This window comes from Asterias rubens, chromosome 7, assembly GCF_902459465.1.
Source record: "Asterias rubens chromosome 7, eAstRub1.3, whole genome shotgun sequence".
NCBI classification, from domain to species: domain Eukaryota; kingdom Metazoa; phylum Echinodermata; class Asteroidea; order Forcipulatida; family Asteriidae; genus Asterias; species Asterias rubens.
In genome coordinates this window covers 14,419,702-14,441,502 of record NC_047068.1, presented here as the reverse complement: position 1 = coordinate 14,441,502, position 21,801 = coordinate 14,419,702, and the positions used below count along the sequence as shown (strand labels likewise).

The 21,801-nt window shown below is 38.1% G+C and overlaps 2 protein-coding genes across 4 annotated transcripts; one reads left to right on the top strand and one right to left on the bottom strand.

Annotated features, from left to right (window-relative positions):
• Positions 1–994: 994 nt before the first annotated feature.
• Positions 995–14,122, bottom strand: LOC117292547 (hepatocyte growth factor-regulated tyrosine kinase substrate-like). 3 transcript variants are annotated; one of them, XM_033774638.1, is made up of 17 exons: positions 13,933–14,122; positions 13,226–13,310; positions 12,462–12,537; positions 11,389–11,481; positions 10,803–10,923; positions 9,895–9,947; positions 9,311–9,379; positions 8,663–8,787; positions 7,821–8,001; positions 7,260–7,316; positions 6,836–6,868; positions 5,690–5,731; positions 4,608–4,790; positions 4,027–4,234; positions 3,185–3,357; positions 2,638–2,907; positions 995–2,251 (listed from the first exon to the last, which is right to left on the bottom strand). In XM_033774638.1, exons 1-17 carry the CDS (start codon positions 13,973–13,975, stop codon positions 1,676–1,678), a joined length of 2,388 nt encoding a protein of 795 aa, XP_033630529.1. In that variant the 5' UTR covers positions 13,976–14,122; the 3' UTR covers positions 995–1,675. The 3 variants fall into 3 exon arrangements, with proteins under 3 accessions (XP_033630529.1, XP_033630530.1, XP_033630531.1); XM_033774639.1 differs by lacking the exon at positions 6,836–6,868 and having other exon boundaries at positions 13,933–14,121; XM_033774640.1 differs by lacking the exons at positions 6,836–6,868; positions 7,260–7,316 and having other exon boundaries at positions 13,933–14,121.
• A 237-nt stretch (positions 14,123–14,359) lies between these two features.
• On the top strand, positions 14,360–21,194 carry LOC117292641 (ADP-ribosylation factor-like protein 16). The gene is made up of 5 exons (XM_033774768.1): positions 14,360–14,546; positions 16,787–16,845; positions 17,999–18,118; positions 19,055–19,170; positions 20,365–21,194. The coding sequence occupies exons 1-5, from the start codon at positions 14,486–14,488 to the stop codon at positions 20,534–20,536; spliced, it is 528 nt and encodes a 175-aa protein (XP_033630659.1). The 5' UTR covers positions 14,360–14,485; the 3' UTR covers positions 20,537–21,194.
• Positions 21,195–21,801: the final 607 nt, after the last annotated feature.

Below are 21,801 nucleotides of genomic sequence, written 5' to 3'. Positions count from 1 at the left end.
ACACTTAACTATAATTGCATCTCTCCACCCAGGGGTAAATAGGCACCTGTGAGGGCAGAGATGGTTCTCGTGGTTGGTTTAGCTTAGTGCGCTACATATTTGGCAGCACAGTCTGTATACTCCTCAGGGAGCTGAGATGATTTAAGGAATGATTTATGGCCCAGTGACCAGGGGTAATAATGTTGAAGTGACATGAGCGTCGCTGCGTGACGGACCTGAGCGCTAAGAAGCAACTATCATCCTGAACTAATCATAAACACACAACGAAACATTATTTATTTGCTTTGTTTATCACAATTTATTACAGCTGTATTATTTGTTTACATACATGCAATGTTAACATTAGGCTTCTTATAATCAGATAATTTACCGTTGTGTCTCAAAATAATATCTATATGATTGATTAATTTTTAGTAACATTAAGAATCATTCTTGTGAAATTATAGACGGACAATTCTCCAATGAAATGGCAAGGATCCGCTTAGATATCTGTGACGTCTTTTGTTATATGAAAGAAGCGAGTACGGAAAAAAAAGCTACTTACTAAATACTTATGAAATTATCGTTGAGTTTGATAAAGATCATATTCTAGTTTGGAGATACAAACGATGTGAAAATAGTATAACCTGTTGCAAACTGCTTATCAACCGAAAGGACCTTTGGTAGAATGCAAAAAAACAATAGTTGGTGACGTTTGACGTTGACCCTAGCAGAGTCTTTTCTGCTAGGGTTGAAACGTCAGGCCACCAACAATTTTCTTTACAAAAGAAGTGACTTACAGGTATAACAGGACAGTTTTCAAAGAAAAGAAGAAGATTATTTTGGTTTTGTAGGTACTGTTTTGACATGCCAAATCCACCCAAATTTTAGAGAGTAAATTACTTGAATGTGGTGCGCTCAGTCCCACAAAATTACCATGCATGACATCAGGATATATTAAGAATATCATCTACTTATCTTGCAATATCTTTCAGTACTCACTATTGTAAATTGTTAGAACAATGCTTTCATGTACTACTGACACTAACAGCGCACATCCATGACAAAAGCAGACTTTATAAAAAAACTATCGTCCACTGTACACCAGTTTCTTGGCTTGTTGTCAAATAATGCAAAGTGAAAATATAAACCACAACGGTGACCCCACAATCACCCACAAGCCCTGCAAACTTTCTGAACAACACAAGATCTAGTTGAAATTGTCTTGAAATTCAGGACCCGATAGCTTTGTGCGAACAACGGATTTTGGATTAAAAAGTTCTACAAGTGTAAAAAAAAATTACGAATCTTTCACAGCATTTTCTTGCCCATTTCTTGTTTTAAACTAAATGACATGGATAATAATAATGCTATAGTTATATAAATGCACATTATATTCATATTGTGATTAAATTAGTGCACGAAAATCAGGACCGATTAATTTTTTTTTAAAATTTTGACTGATTTCCGGCATTTCTATTGAATATACAATTTTCTTTAAACCTTATGCATTGACGTCATCCAGCCGCCATCTTAGAGGTAAACCGACGATGATGAAATAATAGACATGCAAAGATTCCTATGCGCGGCGCACAGGATTGACCATTGAAAAACCTGACTCTGACCTTTAGGTGAGGGCGTCCTACCAAAATGACATTATGTGCATAAGGTCTATTCTGGGAATAAAGAAGCGAAGCTAGTCGAAGGATATGAGGGAAGCCTCTGGTTGTTGCGGCGGCTGCTGCTGCTGTTGCTGCTGCTGCTGCTGCTGGGTTTGCCCACCATACTGCATCTCAACACCAGTCTGTTGCTGGTACATGACCCCCTGGGGTGCAGGGGCTCCATACTGCTGTGCAGGGGGTGGTAGAGTCGACGCCAGTCCTTGCATGTTGTAGGGATTGTTGGCTTGTTGTTGTGGCTGTTGTTGTTGGGAATAATCCATTGAGGATAGAGGGGAGAAATTGCCATTGGGTGGACCACCGGGGTGCGGTTGAGTTGAAGGGGGCTGTTGTTGGTGGTAGCCCATCGGGTAACCGGCAACCGTTTGGGGTGGCTGTGGCGCTGCTTGTTGGTATGAGGGTGGCTGCTGCTGCTGCTGTTGCTGGTGGTACCCTTGGGTGTACCCGGGTTGAGGGGTTGTTGATGGGGTCTGCATGGGTGCTTGTTGCTCCATGGGTGGGGGCTGGACTGGGTACGACTGCTGCTGCTGCTGCTGCTGGCTGTAGCCACTGTGTGCTGGCGAACCTTGCATCGAAGACGAGGGACTGAATGTCTATGAGAAAAACAAAATCATGTCAAAACGAAATTTAGAAAACTTGTTTTAAATAACAAAATTTCCATCAACTTTAATATGTTTTTGTATGTTAACCTTTCACAAACTCAAACACGTAAATACTTAAAAACCAAGTAGAAATTTTACAACCAAATACTGAATACATGACAATTGTTTAACCTAAAAAACCCACGGGTGGGATCAACGACTTTACGTCACACCAGAAGGACAAAGCAATAATGGTTAAGGGTCTTGCTTTAATAAAGACACAAGAATCAAGACTGGGACTCGGATGCACAACACCAGAGATTGAGCTCAGTGTGCTTGACTACTCAGCCACAACACGTCACAGTGGACATCAAAGTTGTTAACATTTCAATACTAACCTGTGGTGGGGGAGCATACTGCCCAGGAGGCATCATTGCACCCTGTGGTGGGGCCACCATTCCTGGTTGCTGTTGTTGTATCATTCCCTGTGGTGGTTGGCCCATAATGACCCCTTGAGGGGGTGGTGCCATACCACCCTGTGCGTAGGCAGTGTACTGAATCTGCCTCATCTGGTGCTGCTGTTTCTGCTGCTCTCGTCTCATCTCTAGTTCTCTCGCGTGCTCGTGGAGACGCTGCTGGGCTAGCTGCTGCTGCATGTGCAAATATTCCTGCAGACAAGAAGAAATGATATTAATTGTTTATATCGCCTTGGGTCCGGTGAACCAGAGTGCTTGGCCGCTACACCCCACAAGTTAACGACGGAAGGTTTAAACACGAGTAAAACTTGGGGTTTTCCTCCCACATCCAAAACTGAAACTTCCTTCCTATACTTCTCTACATTGGGTGCTTGGCTAGTGCAGCGATTAAAGTCACTTTTCTGAGAGTACTTGGCTCCACAACAGAATAAATGAAATGAAATAGCCACAGTATACACCCTCTCCTTACCTGTTTCTTCTGCCTCATGATCTCTAGTTTCTGAGCCAGCTGTATCTGTCGCTGCCTCTCGGCTTCTTCAGCTTCCCGTCTCTTCTTCTCCCTGTGGTCTTCTCTCAATGCATCCAATGCTTCTCGAGCATCTTGGATCTGAGCCAGCTTGTCTTGCAGGCTCTCCATCTTGGCTGCAAGATTTCAAAGAGAAAGAATTCACGGAAGTTTAAAATGAGTTACATTAAGGTTGACTATTATAATCTACAGGTTGACAGGGTGCACCAGTACCAAACTGTCCCATGCGTGTTTCTATGTCTTAAAAAAAAGGGAAGATATGAGCACAGTCGTAATGAGAACAGTATTTATGCAGCCATGTGATGACAATATGTATTGTTGTTATACTTGCGGAGCGATATCTGGAAACGTTGTTCTGTACCAAAAGGTTTCCGCTCAGTTAAGGTTTGAAAATATCATTCTCGTTGCCAAATTATCATTGGATCAGATCGGCCATACAGCTCCATCCGATCCAAAAACCAGAAACATTTCGCTGGTAACGTATACATGAAATGTACACTTTCACCACTCTAACAAACAATGTTTAGCATAGACGCAACGCAGTATCAAATTTGTCACATGAACAGCAAGTTTGACATCACTTTGCTATGATATATACCTTGAGTTATACAAACTAAACACGCAACTATCACTGATACTTTTGTGTTTAGGATTCTCTTAAGATCTGTACTAGGAAGCAAATTGCCTGTACACATGTGTAGTGCATCCACTATGATGACATGTGTAAAGTTTGCTGCATTTAAGATAAGGTTCGGATAATGCAAGGAAAATGGGCCAGTTCGTACCTCTCTTGTCCTCTTTATCTTGGAGTAGGTTAAGCAGTTGTGGATGCATCAGAGTCAGTGTATGGAAAAGACTCTGTACCGCAGTATCGCTAGCGATGCTACGCCCTCTAGATGAATCGCTCTTCATACGATTGATGAACACGTCTACGTTGGTGGATAACGATCGCACGAAGTCAATGTCATCGGGGACCTCACCATTCTGGGAATACTGAAATGAAAGCAAAAGATCCCCAAAATTATAGTCTCCAATTCCAAATCTAAAAGCTTTGAATTATGAGAGCAATTCAAGTACACCTTTATGTGGTTTACAAGGTGCTGTGCATTCAGCAGCCAGAGCTATAAATATTGTGGCAGAACCCTTTCAGAACTGGTTTCTTGTACGTGCATTACACAACACACAGGACTAATGGCTTTACGTCCCATCCGAAGAACGAACCTTGTTCTTGTTTAAGGACACAAGTGTCATGTCTGGGACTCGAACCCACACTCTGCTAATCAGAAACACCAGAGCTCGATTCCGGTACTCCTAAACGCTCAGCAACGACACCCCAAATTTACACCATGACTTTCTCTTTGCCTACCTCTTGAACTTTACTGGTAGAATAAAGCGGCTGTGCGGGCACCGATTGTGAGATGGGCGGGGCAGTGGCAGTGGGCGCCGGCTCAGGGGCGTTGGCCGGAGCTGAAGGGGTCACAGTAGACACCGTCTTCACAATGTCTTCCTGCTTCTGCTCCCAGTAGGGGCGGTTCAAGTAGCGGGCCAGCTGGAGGAGGGTAGAGGTACAATAGGGAAACGATTATTTTGACATTCAGGAAATAATACCTGGTTATAACTTTCCTCCGATATGTTTTTCTAGTATGAAGCAGCCCTTCAGAAGTTTCATAATTAAATTTGATTATTTTTCAACCCCCACAGTTTGGACGAATCCTCTTTGATTTTTGTGTGGTTTTCTATTTATTTTCTCTTTTTTTATTTACATGAAAAACTAATTTTCTTTGACCTAACACTCACACACATTTTCGAGAGGGAAGACAAAAATGTAAAAATTGTACAACATTTTCAAATCTGTTTATAATGCGTTTGATCACCTTTTAAATGTAATATTGATATGTGCAAACTTCTGAATTTTTCGTAATTATCGATTAAAAAAATCAGGCCCCAACCTCAAGGTTTTGAAAAACACAAAAACACTTCTGCCGTTGACGGCAAGTGTAAAAATGACAATGCTTTGACTGGGAGTGTTCTTTGTTATACCTCCCCGCTGCAACAAAGCGGCTATACAAATTGGAGCTCCCAACTATGACATAGTATGAGTAATTACGTAGCGGAGCTTTTCGCGAATCTTTCAGAAAAGCGCTGGATAACGGTATTTGAAATGACTACTTTTTTACACAATTAAAATTTATTTATAGTCATACGACCCGATTTCCTTAATGATTGAAAACATTTTAAACGAAATTCAGCAAGGTTCACGACTTGACATTTTCGTTCAAGCAGGTCTTTAGGCCCAGCAGTAGTATACATTTTTGTAACAACCTCATCAAATGGTATCATATAACTTGTAAAAATGTTTGACTCTGGAAACTTTTGAATTTTTAAAATGTTGGTATACCATTATCTTCACAAGTTAATTTTAAAAGCAACAACAAACTCAAAGCTCACCTCTGGATCTCCTTCAACATCTAAAGTTGGGGCCGAGGACGGCTGTTAAAAAAAAAAAATAACAACACATGAATACACAAATGTACCAATCTAATAAAAATGCCATTTATGGATAATCATCATCACTTTGATCACATAACTTGCATGCATTTCATGATTTTGTTTCTATGTAATATTTGAGCCAGGATATAATAATGCCAAGAAGCAATTATAGTAAAGTGTCTTGCTCAAGGCTTCAAGGGTCTCGACGGGAATGCCAACAGATACTCTAATGGCTCCGCTTTGAGAACCTGAACTAAAAAAAAAGCTTGACCGGAGCAGTATTTCCTAGATTTGATTGCTGTACTTTTACTAAACAAATTGTTTAAACACTGTAATAAGTTTGCGTCCTTGTTTACTGTTTGCTTTGTTAAATACCATGGGACCCATGGTGACCAGTGATCACCACTATCAGTTGAAATAAGAAAAAATAAATAAAAATAAAATAAAATAACTGTTAAAGTGCATTAAACATATATGAAGATGTGAATTGAATCTAAAAATGCTTTGAATGCAGAGTTTTATCAAATATCAAGCACTACATCAATGACAAGCTACTCCCACAAATGTTTAACAAAGAAATCAACCCATGGTCTTCAACCATTGGCTTATAAAAACAAACCACAAGGATATGAAATGCAAGAGACAACAAAACTTGCATGAATCGGTGCGTGAAATAAAACATAGAAGTTGCCTGTAGACCATTACATACACTTCTCAGTAAACATCAAACAGCTGATTGAGCACAAAAAAGCAGCTAAATACAAGGGCAAGAAAATTATGCTCAAGAAAATTATAGGCCTACCGTCCGAAATACCATGTCCACATATTGCTTAAAAGTTTAGGCCGACTTTTACAAGCAAAACAATACTGAGCTTTGTGACCCTTACCCCTCCCCTCCCCCACCCCATGGGCGATGTCCAGCCATGTAATGGTCAATTAAATTATGTACAGTCGACTCTCATTATATTAAAATTGCAGGGACTGGCCAAATGACCGTCTCACAACAGGAACATTGATATAAGAAGACAGCAAAACAAAGAAACACGAAGCAGAAAATAAGATTTGGGACTTCAGAATTTACTCTTTACAAAGCAGTTCATGTACCTCTTTAGAACGGTGCTCTTCTACGAGGGTTGACTGTATAATGATGTAGTATAAATAAAACACAAAATTATATTTCTAACTGCAACTGGTTTTAAAAATAATAAATAATTTACCATGAATCAAGGGTTTATTCGATTGACAAATATTTGAACGACTCCTACCTACTTTTAGTTGGTCAAATATCTGTCAAACGAAACAAAATCTTAAGAAGATTAGGTAGCCCTTATTGCCAAATCATACTCAATGCAAATGTGAAAGCTTACAACTTTAGCATATATATATTTCACAACAGACTAAATTTGGCCAAATCGCTTTTAGGGTTAGCTTTTGTCTGAATCTCTACTTTCAATCATGTTTTTTGCTGCACATTTGCATCAACTATAAACTTGGCTTTGAGCTGAGGGGGGGGCGTGGCTAGACTTACAGCTGGGGGAGGTGAGGACCCGGCGCTAGAGTGACTATTCCCTTTCTCCTTGTGAATCTGTCATTCCAAATAAGAACACAAAAAAAGGGGGATCTAAAATTATCTGCTTGTAGACTTCATCCTTTTGATTTTACAATCTCTGTAATGCACGTGCCAAATCCTCAGGCTTTACCCGATGCTCTGCTGCGTAATTTTGTCCTGTTCTTTTAAACTAAGCCCATGATGGTCAATGAGATCATGTGCAATCCATCTGTACGCCATTTGTGAATTAGATTTTAATCAAGTCTGGTACAATGACAAGTCACAAGCTACTGCTTAAATTATTCCAACAAGGGGCCAGACTATTTTGATCACCCACATACAAAAGAGTGGCTACACATGATTAAAGGTATATATGGCTTTAGCAAAAGTAATTTACAGCTGCAATTGATGTTCAAGCAGAAAATGCAATAAAACAATAAAATAAAAAATTAAAGCAACTTAAAGTTCTTCAATAAATGATAGCTCTTTTTCTCTACTTTCTGTCTTAAACTAAAAATGGTTCAACGGAGTGCGACTTACAATGTGTTTATTCTCGGCAGCGTCGAGTGACAACGCCATAGCAAGCTGCAGCTCTTCCTCCTCCTGCAGTTCTCTCTCGTTGCGCTGCGGTGGAGTCTGAGACTGCTGAGCCAACGGACTGTTCAGATATTCCTGGGGCAAATCAGAATCGGTTCCGGGGGCAGCTGTGGTCTCGGTACGGCTACATAAATAAAAGGAATCACAATAGTGCTCATTTTTTTTATATTTTTGTTTTTACCCATACACCGATGTGTGTTAGCACTGTATACTCAGTACTTTCCCCCGAGTCCTGTGAAAAAAATATCACAGGCATGTTGCTCAAGTGGGATTCGAACCCACGACCCTTGCAAGAATTATGTTTCCTACTTCAGGTGGCATTATGACCACAAAGGTATACAAACACCAAGCTGGCAAGAGCCAATCTCTCATACAAACATTGGTTTAACGTCTATGATTATGAATGGCACAAATCAACTAACTGTGATTCAGTAACTAGTCAACAATAACTAGGATTCAATCCCACAACCTTGGCCAAATTTTATAGAGCTGCTTAACGGCTGATTCCGTGCCTACTGTGCAATTCAAATTCATAGCACTGCTACCCAGAAGCACACAAAAGGCATGCTAATTACAGGAAAATAAATGATGTAACAATGCTAATCCATGGTGAATGCTGTAACTAGCACAACATAATGTGCTAACTGATAAGCAGCGCTGTGAAATGGTCCCCCTAGTGATGTCTAGGTGACTGTAGTCTAACCACTGGACCATAGTGACACTAAATCCTGATCAATTGCTTTCTATACATTTATGTCTGTCATCTGATATAAGAGCTTACTAACCTGGTAAGCTTAGTGTAACATGGCTCACAGACTCTGACGGGCTTCTCGATTCCAAACTTTGGAATAGGCAGCTGCTTAGAGGAGCACTTGCTACAGAAGAGTTGTCCACAATGACGGCAATGATGCTTTAGGATTAAATAATGATAATAATTATAGTGGCTTCTTAAATAGCGGACATATCTGTCGCTCAGTGATGGTCATGGCACTTAAACACTATTACCCCTGGTCACTGGGTCATTTGTTTAATTCCTTAAACCATTTCAGCTCCCTTGGGAGTATACAACCTGTGCTGCCAAATATATTGCGCATGTAAACTTGGGTGTGATCCCTGGCTACACAGCAGTTAAAAGTTATATGGCTTCTGACCAGCACCCCCAAACAAAGATTTTGATATTAAATAGGGAGACAGACCGAAACAAAGGGCTAGATAGCTCATTTGGTCGAGCGAAACAGGTTAATCCGGAGGTTGTGGATGAAATACCGCTCCAGTCATTTTTTCTTTGTTCACTCCCAAATATTCAGAGAACATTTCATGCAATCAGTTTCCAGAGAAGTGAGTTTAAAGATACTTTGCACAAATTACAGAATAACAAATTAAAAGTTCTCTGATTTTTTTTCCTCCTGAGAAATGAAAGAAGAATGGCTTACCTTTCTTTGCACAACCCCAAACTCAACACGGCAGGTATGACATAGGTCCCCATCCACCCACTCAGGGGCCTGGGGGAATAGATGAAAAGACTAGTTAAAGGTCAAGTATACCTTTTTGGTAATTTAAAAATGTTGATGTGTTTGTAGTTGCTGGGCACCTCTGAAAAACAGAGTTTCACTGAGAGGTCTCCCCAGGGTAAACATTAGAAATAAATAAATAACTAAATAAATAAATAAATAAAAAACTAAATAAAAAAAAAAAAAAAAAAAAAAAAAAAAAAAAAAAAAAAAAAATATATATATATATATATATAAATAAATAAAGGAGTCTGACAAAAAAAATAACTTTGAATTATGTTGAGTACGACCAGTGTAAAATCTTGCCTGCCAGAATGTAAGGTCACTTTTTGTATAATTAAAGTTTACTTGGTCCAAACATCTTCATCTGTATCAGGAAAATTAAAAGGTGAAGTGAGATCAGGGAAAAATCACAAAATCAGGAAAGTCATCTTGAAGAATCACAGCCTATGGTTATAAATCTCAGCATGTATGATAGTTAACATAACACTACATAATATCGTTACCTTTTCAGCCATAAACATTGCATCGCTCTCTCGCAATGGTGGAAATGAATTCCCTGCAAAAATAATCAAAATAAAAAAATGAAAGTTGACAAACAAATAACTTTTACTGCTTCTAGGATTATTGGGTTTTAATTTCCATGATGCTAGATCAAGGTGTTTTACAACATTGTTATCCCTGTTCATCAGGTCTTCGACAATGCATTATATTTTGGAACGCGTGAGGGCGCTCTCAATAGTATTTTATCACTGCCGAGAGTATACGCGATACCTCCTGCACAGTTTTAACAGGCCTTTTGTCACTTTTGTTGCGCCATAGTTTTAAGTTTTAGAGGTGGATTATAACAGCTCCTTTAAAAGTCTTTTTGTCTATGATGGATTAGATGTCTGTGGTGGTAATGTGTCCCAGTCTTTAATAACTGTTTTGGGTATGAATGAATATACCGCTGGAAGTGATTGAGAGCGCCGTCACGCATTAAAAAAATATGGACAATTCCTCTACCTTTCTCGACCCCTAGGGAGCATACAATAAAACAATTCTATTTGGAAAATATCACTTGCAGCAAAGTACCATGGAGGACAATTTTCCGTATTGGATAAAAAAAAAGAAAGAGAGAGAAAAAAGAAGGGCTTCATCGTTTTTTTTTTTATTATTTTTTTTAAACCTGAAGAGGTGTTGTTTTTATAGATCCCTTGCATGTCATGTCTAGCGCCCTCACTGGGGTCAAAAAGCACCCTCACTGGAGCCAAAAAGCACCCTCACTGGGGTCAAAAAGTGCACCCACTGGGGTCAAAGGAGGCAAATGATTGGACAGTAGCTGTTCCTTGTGCGTGGAAACGTGCCTCGGTACTCTGCCTCCGTGTAGCGTTTAGCGTTATGCAAGGTTTTTAATTTCTTTTTGATTACATACCTTCGCCCTTGAGTTGATTGAAGGTATCATTGACTATTTTCAGGGTGGGTTCGTTACGGAAGGCGTGCGCCCAAGCTTGGATCATCTCTAGAGCCTTGTTCTTGACTGCATCATTACCAGACTGTGTGGATGTAAAGAGAAATTAGTCATGAATCCATTTTCCTGAAACTTAGAGATTATGGAAGGTTAAAAAGTATACGACAACTAATATTGGTAATGGACTAACAATTTTGAGACTTGTATCCCCTCACAGTGCTTTTCTGTATTTTAATATCCCCCTTCAATGGGCCTTACATATACCTCAAAGGCACTGGACACGTTTGAAAATTAATCAAAACAATTGTAAGCTTAAAAGCTTACTTGGTAAAAGAGCAATGAAGAGCTGTTGATAGTATAAACAATTGTTAGAAATGGCTCCCTCTGAAGTAACTTAGTTTTTGAAAAAGAAGTAATTTCTCACTAAAAATATTTGTGCTTCGGCCAAACATCAACAAATTTGGGTTCAGAATGCCCCCCCCAGTTTTGCAAAATTTTGGAGAGAACCCTGAGCGCTCTATAAATAAATAAAAAAGTGAAATGCACTTACTCTGGTCAGCTCTTTCATGTCATCCATAACCTGCTTGCAGGCTATCTCCTCATGGATACCACTTCCACAGTTTTTGACACATGACTCTAAGACCTACAAGAATTCATTGAAAAGCAGCAAAATATATTGTGACCTACAGTAAGTCAATGTATAACCACAGCCTTTTTAGAGATATGGTAGACAGTATTTGCTGTAGGTGTTTACAGAGTAGTGTCATAGTATTGTGTCCATGTCCACCAAACCTCAAAATGGCTGATTGTTTTCACTGCCTTCTTTAAAGGCAGTGGACACTTTTGGTAATTACTCAAAATAATTATTGCCATAAAACCTTTCTTGGTGACGAGTAATGGGGAGAGGTTGATGGTATAAAACATTGTGAGAAACGGCTCCCTCTGAAGTGCCATAGTTTTCGAGAAAGAAGTAATTTTCCACGAATTTGATTTCGAGACCTCAGATTTAGAACTTGAGGTCTCGAAATCAACCATCTAAACGCACACAACTTCGTGTGACAATGGTTTTTTTCTTTCATTATTATGTTATTTTATGCATATGTTGAGATACACCAACTGTGAAGGCTAGTCTTTGACAATTACCAATAGTGTCCACTGCCTTTAACCCTTTAAGAGACCTCAGCAGCCACAAGCGGCTTATACCAAAAATGCCCACAGCGGCTGCACATTGCCACAAGGTTTGACCTATTTCCATTCAAACAAAGAGGTCAAAGTAAAGGTCATATCTGAATATGGAGGTGTATGTTTTTCCAATACCACAAGAGTGGAAAACAGACTTAGGTTCAAAATTGTAGTTTCACAAACCAAACTGATGCCCGACAGATGAACTCTTGTGTAAATTTTGCTAAACCACACTCTGTATTTTCCTGAAATCTTTGTCGATATTACTCTACCATTATATTGAAACACTTTGTTTATTTCAAGTGAGAGAATTCTGTTCATTTTGTTTAGTTGTTTGAGTTCATTCGGTATTTTCACTGAAGTAAAACTGTTTTAGATGACTGTGACAAAGTGTTCCTCATAATTATATCTGTTAATGGCTTTTACAAACTAAACAATTACCTGCAGAGCATACAGAGTCACTCTTGGGTTTTTGTCAAACAATTTCTTGCGAATAGCATTGATGAAATACTTGACGCTGTAAGAAATGGTAAGAGTAAACAAAATTTAACAACACAGCCAAATTTCACAAAGCCTGTAAGCAAGTATAATTTGCTCGGCACATACAGTAGTAAACATGCTTAGCAAAAAAGTTTTGCTTCCAAAAATTCTGCAAGGTTTCTGTTTCCTTTTCATGTAAATCTCCTTGAAACCAATGGTTCCTCAAACCAGACTAGCACTGTAAAATGTGGGACTAAAGTTCCCTTGGTATGTCAGTTTTAAACTAAGGAGGAAAAGCGTTGATTGGTTAGCGAAAACCAACGTAAAGGGAGACTTTCAGGACTCAAGGTAGCAGCAGACTTACCAGGTAAAATCCATTGTTCTCGGTAATGTGCGCATGCTCAGAACTACGTCAACAATGGAAATTTACCTGGTAAGTCTGCTGCCACCTAGCGTTTCAAAGTCTCCCATTAGGAAGGGAGCAGGTCTTGAACTTCTGCTAAGTGGCACTTCAATGAGAATAATTCAATCTTGTACTGGAACTTTGCAAAGGGCACCACGGCAAAAGCACAGGGCACCACTGCAATTGCTGCGGGTGCTTTGGGTTGAACTCAATCCAGATGCAAGGCTCTGATTCGAGTTGGGAATCAAAGCGGTGTTTTCTGGATCGGTGGGAAACATTTAAAAATTGTTTATCCAAAAGGTTGATGTCACACTAACTGTACCTGACGTCTTTCTGTCTGATACAATCGCATATCTGCAAAGTGGCATCCCAGTCCGGCTCTAACAGAAGCTGACTTGTAGCTTTTTCTGCCGGAGAGAACAAATAAATCAAACAGTTGTTTGGAAAATTTAGATTTTCAAAAACAACCCAAGTTTTTCTAGCTGTCATTCAACATGGAGAGTGCATTTTTGCAGCTGCTGTTGTTTAAATAAATAGGAAGTGTATACCTTTGTTTGGTAAAGTGGAGTAAATTTTTGTCATTTGGAGGAAAATCCGATCACAAGCTCTACATAAAACTGTATTATCATGCGTATACTGTCAAAATGTTAAAAAGGCATAGTTAGGTCCGTTATTACTTCGTCTTCGGACTACTCATGGAGGTAGTTACCAAGTTGTGGCTCCATCCAAGGATTTTTTTTAAAGCCAAAGCAAAGGGAAATGAAGTCAAAAGTTGCAGTAAACAGATGATTTTACCAACACTGGTAAAAGTATATTTATTTATTTATTTTAACATTACAATCATTATGACGTTTACTTACCATCCTAAACAACAAAAAGTTTTCATGATGAAAACAAAAATCGAATTTTATCTTCATTATTTATGATCAATCACATTCAGACTCATGAATGTACACAAACATCAGGAGCAATGACAATACAATTTTGTAATAACAATAATGTACAAAACTTGTAATTTAATTCACTTACCCAAAGCTTTGTCGAATCCACTTTTGCCTGATGGTGTGAACATGTTTACCAAATGATCTCACCCGATTTTATGGAATAATCTTCTTTTTACAGCTAATTACACCCCTTTTTTTAGGACTTTAACAAACTCATCAACACCGATTGATGATTGATAACTCTGGGCCTGCGACGTTTACTATACTTTACACGTATGTGTTCATTGGTACCCGTGTCAAGAGACCATCTAAACATTGAACCATTACGTCATTGACCCTAAATAGGTTATGAGGCTTATCATGTGACTGTTACTGTAAATCATGAATCACATGCAAATTTGTTGTTTAAAAACTTAACTTGATATAAAAATAATACATTTTGATCGGAATTAATCTTTTTCGTCAACACTTTAAGATTTGATATTTAATATAGTGCAACAAAAGTGTTCATAAAAATATAGTTATTTGCACCCAGATATTTCAAGATGGCGCTGCCGTGTCAAAGAAACGAAGTAAACAAAAATATTATCTAAAATTCAAAATAATCTGCACAACTATCTTCGGAGCACTCAACAAGGATGTGTCTACTTATTGGAATGACAGGGGTCGGCAAGACTATGCTATTGAAACGACTTCAAAATATCCTTTTTAGTATTAAGACCTCAGATACTCTTTCGGTCGGATGCCTAGCCTACCGCACCCGGCATGACCGGTGGGTATTTTTGTGTTAACTGTGCAGGGTTACATTACCCAGTTGTGATATGATTCTCATAATAATCATGATATGATCATGATGTCATGTCAACTGCCGGTTCTTTATCTAGTTAACCTAGGTCTACTTTAGGAAAAGTTTCGGATAACTTTCTGTATCACGCCACCACTTTTTCATTCATTTTTACAAAAAGGGATATATCTCAAATTCTCACAGTCATAACTCATAGTCATTGAGGTAAATTAGAATTTAGTAAGATCGTCCTAGGCCTATTTATTAAATATTAGGCCAAGTAAAATAAATAACATGTTACTCGTCCCCGCCCGCCTCGAAAACTAAATGATTTTAAAAGAAATCATCTATCCAACTTTTTTTACAATAACAGAACACTTAGACTTCATCATGACCATGTGTTGAAATCTTAAAATTTTTGTTTTTCTGTTGCGAGAAATAATCCACTATTTACAGTGCCAATGCATGTACGACATTGGAGCACTGTCGTATGTTTTCAAACCTTCCATTGGTTGGTATTTTATTGAATATTCAGAAGCTAGTATGGCATGCAAAATAAATAAAAAAAGCTCATTAAATTACTATTAAACAAATTTAATTACATTTTTGTCCCAAGACATATGGCTACTTGGTTAGAATCCGGAGATCGCAAGGCATGACGGTAAAACACCCAACCCCCCTTGAAGCACAAACACTTCAAAATAATCTGTTTTCCCCCCATTTCAGACCAGCAATGTTTGGTTTCAGGAGTAAGAAACCAATCTGTTATATTTTCTCTCTAATGTTTTTCTTTCATTATTATCTCGCCACCTTGATGACCAATTGAGCTTAAATTTTCACAGGTTTGGTATTTTATGCATATGTTGAGATACACTAAGTGAGAAGACTGGTCTTTGACAATTACCAATAGTGTCCACTGTCTTTAAAATGGTTTAATTTTTCTCCCATATTGGCACACCATAGAATCCCAAATAGCAACCACATCACGTGATCTATCTAGTGACTAAAGGAGAATGAAACTCAATCTAGCAGATGATAGTTTTGTTTTTCAATTTAGAGGTTGGATGGTGTTTCTTAGACTCAATAAATTGTTGGCATAATAATGCACAAGTGATTTATACCAAAAATTCATCATTTTATAAATGTTTGAGCATAACCTACAACAGGAAACTTTATTCTCAGCATGATTAAGCCTGACGAAAATTCAGACTGTGAGTAAACAGCAGAGCTTCTGTCACCGGTGGAGCTTGCACAGTCTCGCGGTATGGGTGCGAAAACTTTAAATGAGGGTCAATAACATATGATGCTACGATATTATTTCATATTGAATGAAAAAGTGGTGGCGTGAATTGGAAACTTTTCCAAAGTTTCTGTATGGCGCCACCACTTTTTCATTCGATATGAAGTAATATATTAGGCCATGTATAAAAAGAAACATGTTAAAGTAAAGTATTTTCTTGATGAAACTGTTAAAATACACCCCTTTTTCCATTTACAAAAAAAAAATCATAAAAAAATAAATTAATAAAAATCATAAAAAAAAGGAGAAAAAAGGAGGAGGCAGCCTCTGAAAAAGGGAGCGGGCGGGGACCCTAAACATGTTTCTTTTTTTAATTGGCCTTATAAATATCTCAATGAGATATCCCTTTTTGTAAAAATGGGTGAAAAAGTGGTGGCGCAACATACAAAGTTATCCCTGTACTCTATGGTCTACTGTAGTGCATCAAGCCCTGCCATAGCGGTGTTAGCATACAGCTAGGTGTTACAGAACTTAATTTTCAAGTTAAAAAAAGAATAGGGCAAAAAGTAAAGAATAATAAAACTTTTAATTTAAAAATTATTAAAATCAAATTTATAGGGGGGGCCTAGGTAACTAAAAGTAAAACTAAAACATTGACACAGTGACACTCAGTGACACTCAGTGCCCATTCTGACATGACAGGTAGAGAATAAAATGGCACAATTTACATAATAGCAGTACTACTACTTATACTTGGCTTTTTTGTCCCAACTTATGGATCCTACCGAGTAACGAAGTAGAAGTACTAGTAGAAGTAGAACTTTAGAAGTAGACGTAAGCTACATTATAATTCAACCACCTTTGATTTAATTTTCAACCACATTGTTCGACTTAGATTTCTTGACTAGTAAAAACATTATACCAGTAAAGGGTCATTCACAGATGCAGAGGACAACCCACCTACAATTCCAACAGTAAGTGAGAATGAGATGATGTACATGTAAACTGCTCACAAAAAGTTAGGAAACTTTTTTCAATCAAGTATATTTGTATCATTTATTACTCGGTTTGTATTAAGTTATATATCAATGAAAAGTTGATGTGTTTCTCTTAAAAATGATACCACATTTGAAATGATGACATGTTGCTGGACGTGGCTACTTGAATGACAATAAGGCAAAGTCACAAATCAAAATGTGCCAAAATGACTGTTATCTGTACTAAACAGTCAATAGGTAATGATCAATAATCAAACCGGTCAAGCTTCAGAAACATATGGATGGTTTACACAAATATTTGCACCAGTGAGAACACAACACACAATTATCCCCCATCTCTTGAAAAACACCTTGCTTTGGTATTTGCAAGACTAGTTACTGAACTTCTTGTCTCAATATAAAGTGGATTAAGAAAAGTAAGGTGCCTTGCTTGCTTGAATTACGGTGTCAATTGTTCGTTCATACAGTAACTAAAGGTTGCTAATTTTGGCACATTTGATTTGTGACTCTGAACCTTCCCTTGTTGTGAGCAATTTAGTTGGCATGTCTGCTACATATAGTGTGTTGGTTTAAACTGATTGATTGACCATTAACCTCCATCATGATTACAATGATCGTAACCCGCTTCAAGATGACCTCTGGTCTGCATGGGGTCGTCATGGGGAGGGTTTCTTGCTCAAGGGCCCTGTGCAACTCGTCACTTGGACTTGATCTTAGTTCGTCCATCATTGTATTAGTTTCATTTGTTCTGGTTGTGAATCCAAGGACTTTCAGATAAGCAAACTTAATAACTGTACTCGCAAAGAAACCCAAATGGAAAGAATAAAATGAAGTAAGTTTCAGTTTTATAGATGTGGGAGGAAAACGTTATTCCAGGGACCCACGCAGTCAGGTCGGGACTGAAAACCCAATCCTTGAGTTGGAAGATGAGGAAAAGATATCACTACGCCAACCCGACCACCCATCTTTCATACTTTTGTGAATGTGAGTCTAAAAGATAGTATCCGTACACTCTTAGCCTTTTTGTGCACCCTCACATGCCAGTAATGTGACAATCAACTGGAACCAAGACTTCTCTTCATTCTTCAGTGGATATTTATCTCTATTATTGTTTTCATGATTATCCTAGGTCGGCACCAACTTGATGAATGTTACCATTGGTAGAAAGACGGAGGTCACCATCAGGGAGTTGGGCGGTGCCATGGCACCCATCTGGTCCAGCTACTTCTCAGATTGCAGTGTCCTTATTGTAAGCAACTAAGAATGTCAATTAAAGGCAGTGGACACTATTGGTAGTTGTCAAAGACTAGCCTTCACAGTTGGTGTATCTCAACATATATGCATAAAATAACAAACCTGTGAAAATTTGAGCTCAACCGGTCATCGAACTTACGAGATAATAAGGAAAGAAAAAAGACCCTTGTCACAGTTGTGTGCGTTTAGATGGTTGATTTCGAGACCTCAAGTTCTAAACCTGAGGTCTCGAAATCAAATTCGTGGAAAATTACTTCTTTCTCGAAAACTATGGCACTTCAAAGGGAGCCGTTTCTCACAATGTTTTATACCATCAACCTCTCCCCATAACTCGTCACCAAGAAAGGTTTTATGCTAATAAATATTTTGAGTAATTACCAATAGTGTCCACTGCCTTTAATGAATCAATCTGAGACACTCTCTCCAGCTTCAATCACCCACTTGAAAACACACTTGTTCAGTCTAGTGCCATCATTAGCAGAGTTTCCTTTTCTTTTCGCCAGGAGCGTCTTTCTGATAGACACACTCGAGTGTACTCCTGGCGCACCACAATTGCCCATATAATATTTTTTTATTATTTTCCTGTGACTTTGCTCTGTTCTGGATCGCAGGTTATGTCCCAAAAAGAGCTACTTCCAATCATTTGACCTATAATTTATAACGACTGTATTTATGTTTTTTTGTGATTATGAATGGTTTCCTGCTCATGAAACATTCTTCCTTCTATCAGAAAAACTTACGGTTTTGCCTTTCAAAAGGGTTTCAAGACTTTTTTTAGTGTTCTTTCATTTGTTGCCCAATTAATTTTGTTTTCCTTTAAAGTGCCCTTTATTCTGTTGTGATTGGGCACTGTACTGTTTTAATATAGTTATTATTTTGTGAAATCAGTCACAGGAAATCCTTTCAATTTCTTTCTTATTTCTCTTCTTAGTTTATGATAGACGCATCCTGCCCCACTCAGATATCTGCATCCTGCATTCAGCTCTTGAACACTCTTACATCAGATAAGATGCAGAAGGTCAATGTACTTATCCTCCTCAACAAAGTGTAAGTTTTATTTATCTTTGATTTTGGGATTAACAAAGAAAACTTGACTAGAGCAGGATTTGAGCCAATGACCTCCGAATTAATGTGCCGGCGCTCTGCCAACTGAGCTATCTAGCCCTATGTTGGCGGTCTCGCTATTTTGTGCCAATACAGATTTTAAGACTCATCTTTTTTAGCATTCTCCGTCTGATAGTTGGTTGCCCTATGTATTTTGCCTATTTCCGTAAAGTGCCCTTTTTTTATCCTGTTGTGTTTGGGCACTGTATAAATCCAGGTATTTTTATTTTGTGAAATCAGACGTGGGAAAAGCTTTCAATATTTTTACAAATGATAAACCTTCAAGGGAAACTGACTGAGTAAATGTTTAATGAAAAGCGTGATTGGAACCATTGACCTCTGGATTAAAGAGTCGGCGCTCTACCAATTTAATAATTAGCTTGAACTACAGGCCTGGAGGCCATTGCCCCTGTATCCATCAGTCTTTTCCTTGGTTTCCCTTTAAAAGTTTCCCACACACTTTTCCAATGGAAGTGCCCTTAAAAAAATTAATTGGCCTTGCCCTCGCAAAGATGAAATTCCTGGCCTTAAACTTAATTGAATGCTTTTTTTATTTTGTTTTATATTTTATGTATTTTTCTGTATACAACTTCAATAGATAGATATGACAGAAGCACTATTCCCTATCTCACTCACATTTTAAATAACCGTACAATAGTTTAGTTTTTCTGGATCACTTCTTGCTGGTCCATATTCATGCACTTGCTTTTCTCCTTTTTCTTGTTGTAATTACTGTGTATTTTCTTTTCATTGATTTCTTGTCAATTTGATTAAATTTGTTAATTTGTTCTTTCATGTTTTAGGGTTAGAGTAGGTTTTTTACTTGGACTTTAATATTTTTATATACTACATGTACATTTGATATATTTAAATATTGTAATTTAAATTCCAAACGGCCTCTGGCCGTGACTTTTGAAATGTTTTTAATAAACCTAAGTATTAGTGAATTTATATACATGAAATGAATATAACCATTACAAAAATGAAGAAAAAATTCTCTGAAACACAACCTGGTTTTATTTCATGCTTTCACAGTAAGAGGTTGTGTCCACACCTTGCAGTTAAACAAAAGTCAAAATTTTACCATTTTATAAAAGAACTTGTTTAACTTGTAGTTTGCTCATTTCCATATTTCAGAGATCTTCCCCTGTCCATGCCCCTCGGGGAGCTGCGATATCTGCTTCGATTAGAGGACGTTGTCTCCACAGCACCTCAGCCAATCACAGTGCTCGAAATCAGCGCAAAGGACGGACAAGGACTGAGTGAGGTAATCAAGTGGTTATCAGTCAACTGCAAAGCTGGATCCTGAGAGATTGATCAATCCAGGAGTAATTTATTTGATGTCTCGTGCAATATTTGTGATTTTTGTTGTATCGGTACTAAGATGTCTCGTGCAATATTTGTGATTTTGTTGTATCGGTACTAAGTTCCCGGGTCATTTTGGTCAGAAATGGGATGCCATTTCCCCCTTTCAAGCTCAGTTTGGCTACATCTGTAAGAATGGAAGTCATACAAAGTGACTTTAGTATTTCATAGCAGTTATGACTTGGGAGGATGATCCTTCTTACTCAAACCTGAATTGTGAAGGCGCAGCTACAACGTGTTTGAGCTGCAGACATGCATAGGGGCGCCTTATTGGCAGCCAGCTATGTTGACTGATAGGTGATCATGAGCGCCTAAGATCGAATGTGCTTGATAGTTCTAGAAAGAGGAAAACTGGACCCGAAAAACAAATCATCATCGCCTAGGAGAGAACCATCCCCACAACTCTGCATACATACGACCAAGGTGGGAAATCGAACCAGGGTCACATTAGAAAGAGGCGAGTGCTTTAGGCACTAGCCGTCCATATTGGTCTATTTATATATTATGTGTAGATTGCTTTAAATGAGAACATGTTTCAGCTGAGTAACAAAATACAACATAATAAAGGCAGAAAGATGTCTCTAGATTCTTTTTGAAAAGTGACCTGTTCGTTTTAATATTCTGAATAATTTTGAGAAATTCTCTCTTCAAGTACAAAATGCCAAACTTATATGATATACTGTATTCATATTTATTTATTAGTTGGTTTACTTGTAAAATTACTTTGCAGCCAAAAAAGTCTGAATCACATGACATTCAAAAGATAAAAACACACCTAAAATTGCATTATTAAAATTCTGTAAATCTGAGACAAAATAATACAGTAGAATGCACACTAAAAAAGACAAAACAGTCTGTAAGAGTAGATAATAAAAAAAATTGAATTGGCGAATAATTATATACACCTCAGACATATTGATTGAATACAAGACACCATCATATGGAGGACTGAGAGATGAATACCATGACCAACAATTTACATAAGTAGCAAAAGTTGAATGGGAGACTTTTTGAAAGCTCTGCCACTAGAGGGCAGCAGACCTACCAGGTAAGGGTTCACAACTCCTTTAGCAAACAATGGTAAATGCTAAAAATTCAAAAATACTCAAAACATATTTAGAAGTCTCTCAGTCTCATGCACACCGCTTGTTATCCTTGGGGAACTCGTGTCCAGTACGTCCTGTTCCAGAACAGTTTGGTTTATGCTGG

What these genes read in the sequence shown, in the direction of transcription:
- LOC117292547 (XM_033774638.1), bottom strand. Translation starts at nt 13,975, where the DNA reads ATGTTCACACCATCAGGCAAAAGTGGATTCGACAAAGCTTTGG. An exon ending in CAATCAACTCAAGGGCGAAG is followed by an intron (nt 9,948 to 10,802) that starts GTATGTAATCAA and finishes TTATTTTTGCAG; the next exon opens with GGAATTCATTTCCACCATTG. An exon ending in GGTCCTCACCTCCCCCAGCT is followed by an intron (nt 6,869 to 7,259) that starts GTAAGTCTAGCC and finishes ATCATTATACAG; the next exon opens with TCAACCCTCGTAGAAGAGCA.
- LOC117292641 (XM_033774768.1), top strand. Translation starts at nt 14,486, where the DNA reads ATGTGTCTACTTATTGGAATGACAGGGGTCGGCAAGACTATGCTATTG. An exon ending in GCTATTGAAACGACTTCAAA is followed by an intron (nt 14,547 to 16,786) that starts ATATCCTTTTTA and finishes ACTAGTAAAAAC; the next exon opens with ATTATACCAGTAAAGGGTCA. An exon ending in CAGATTGCAGTGTCCTTATT is followed by an intron (nt 18,119 to 19,054) that starts GTAAGCAACTAA and finishes TTCTCTTCTTAG; the next exon opens with TTTATGATAGACGCATCCTG.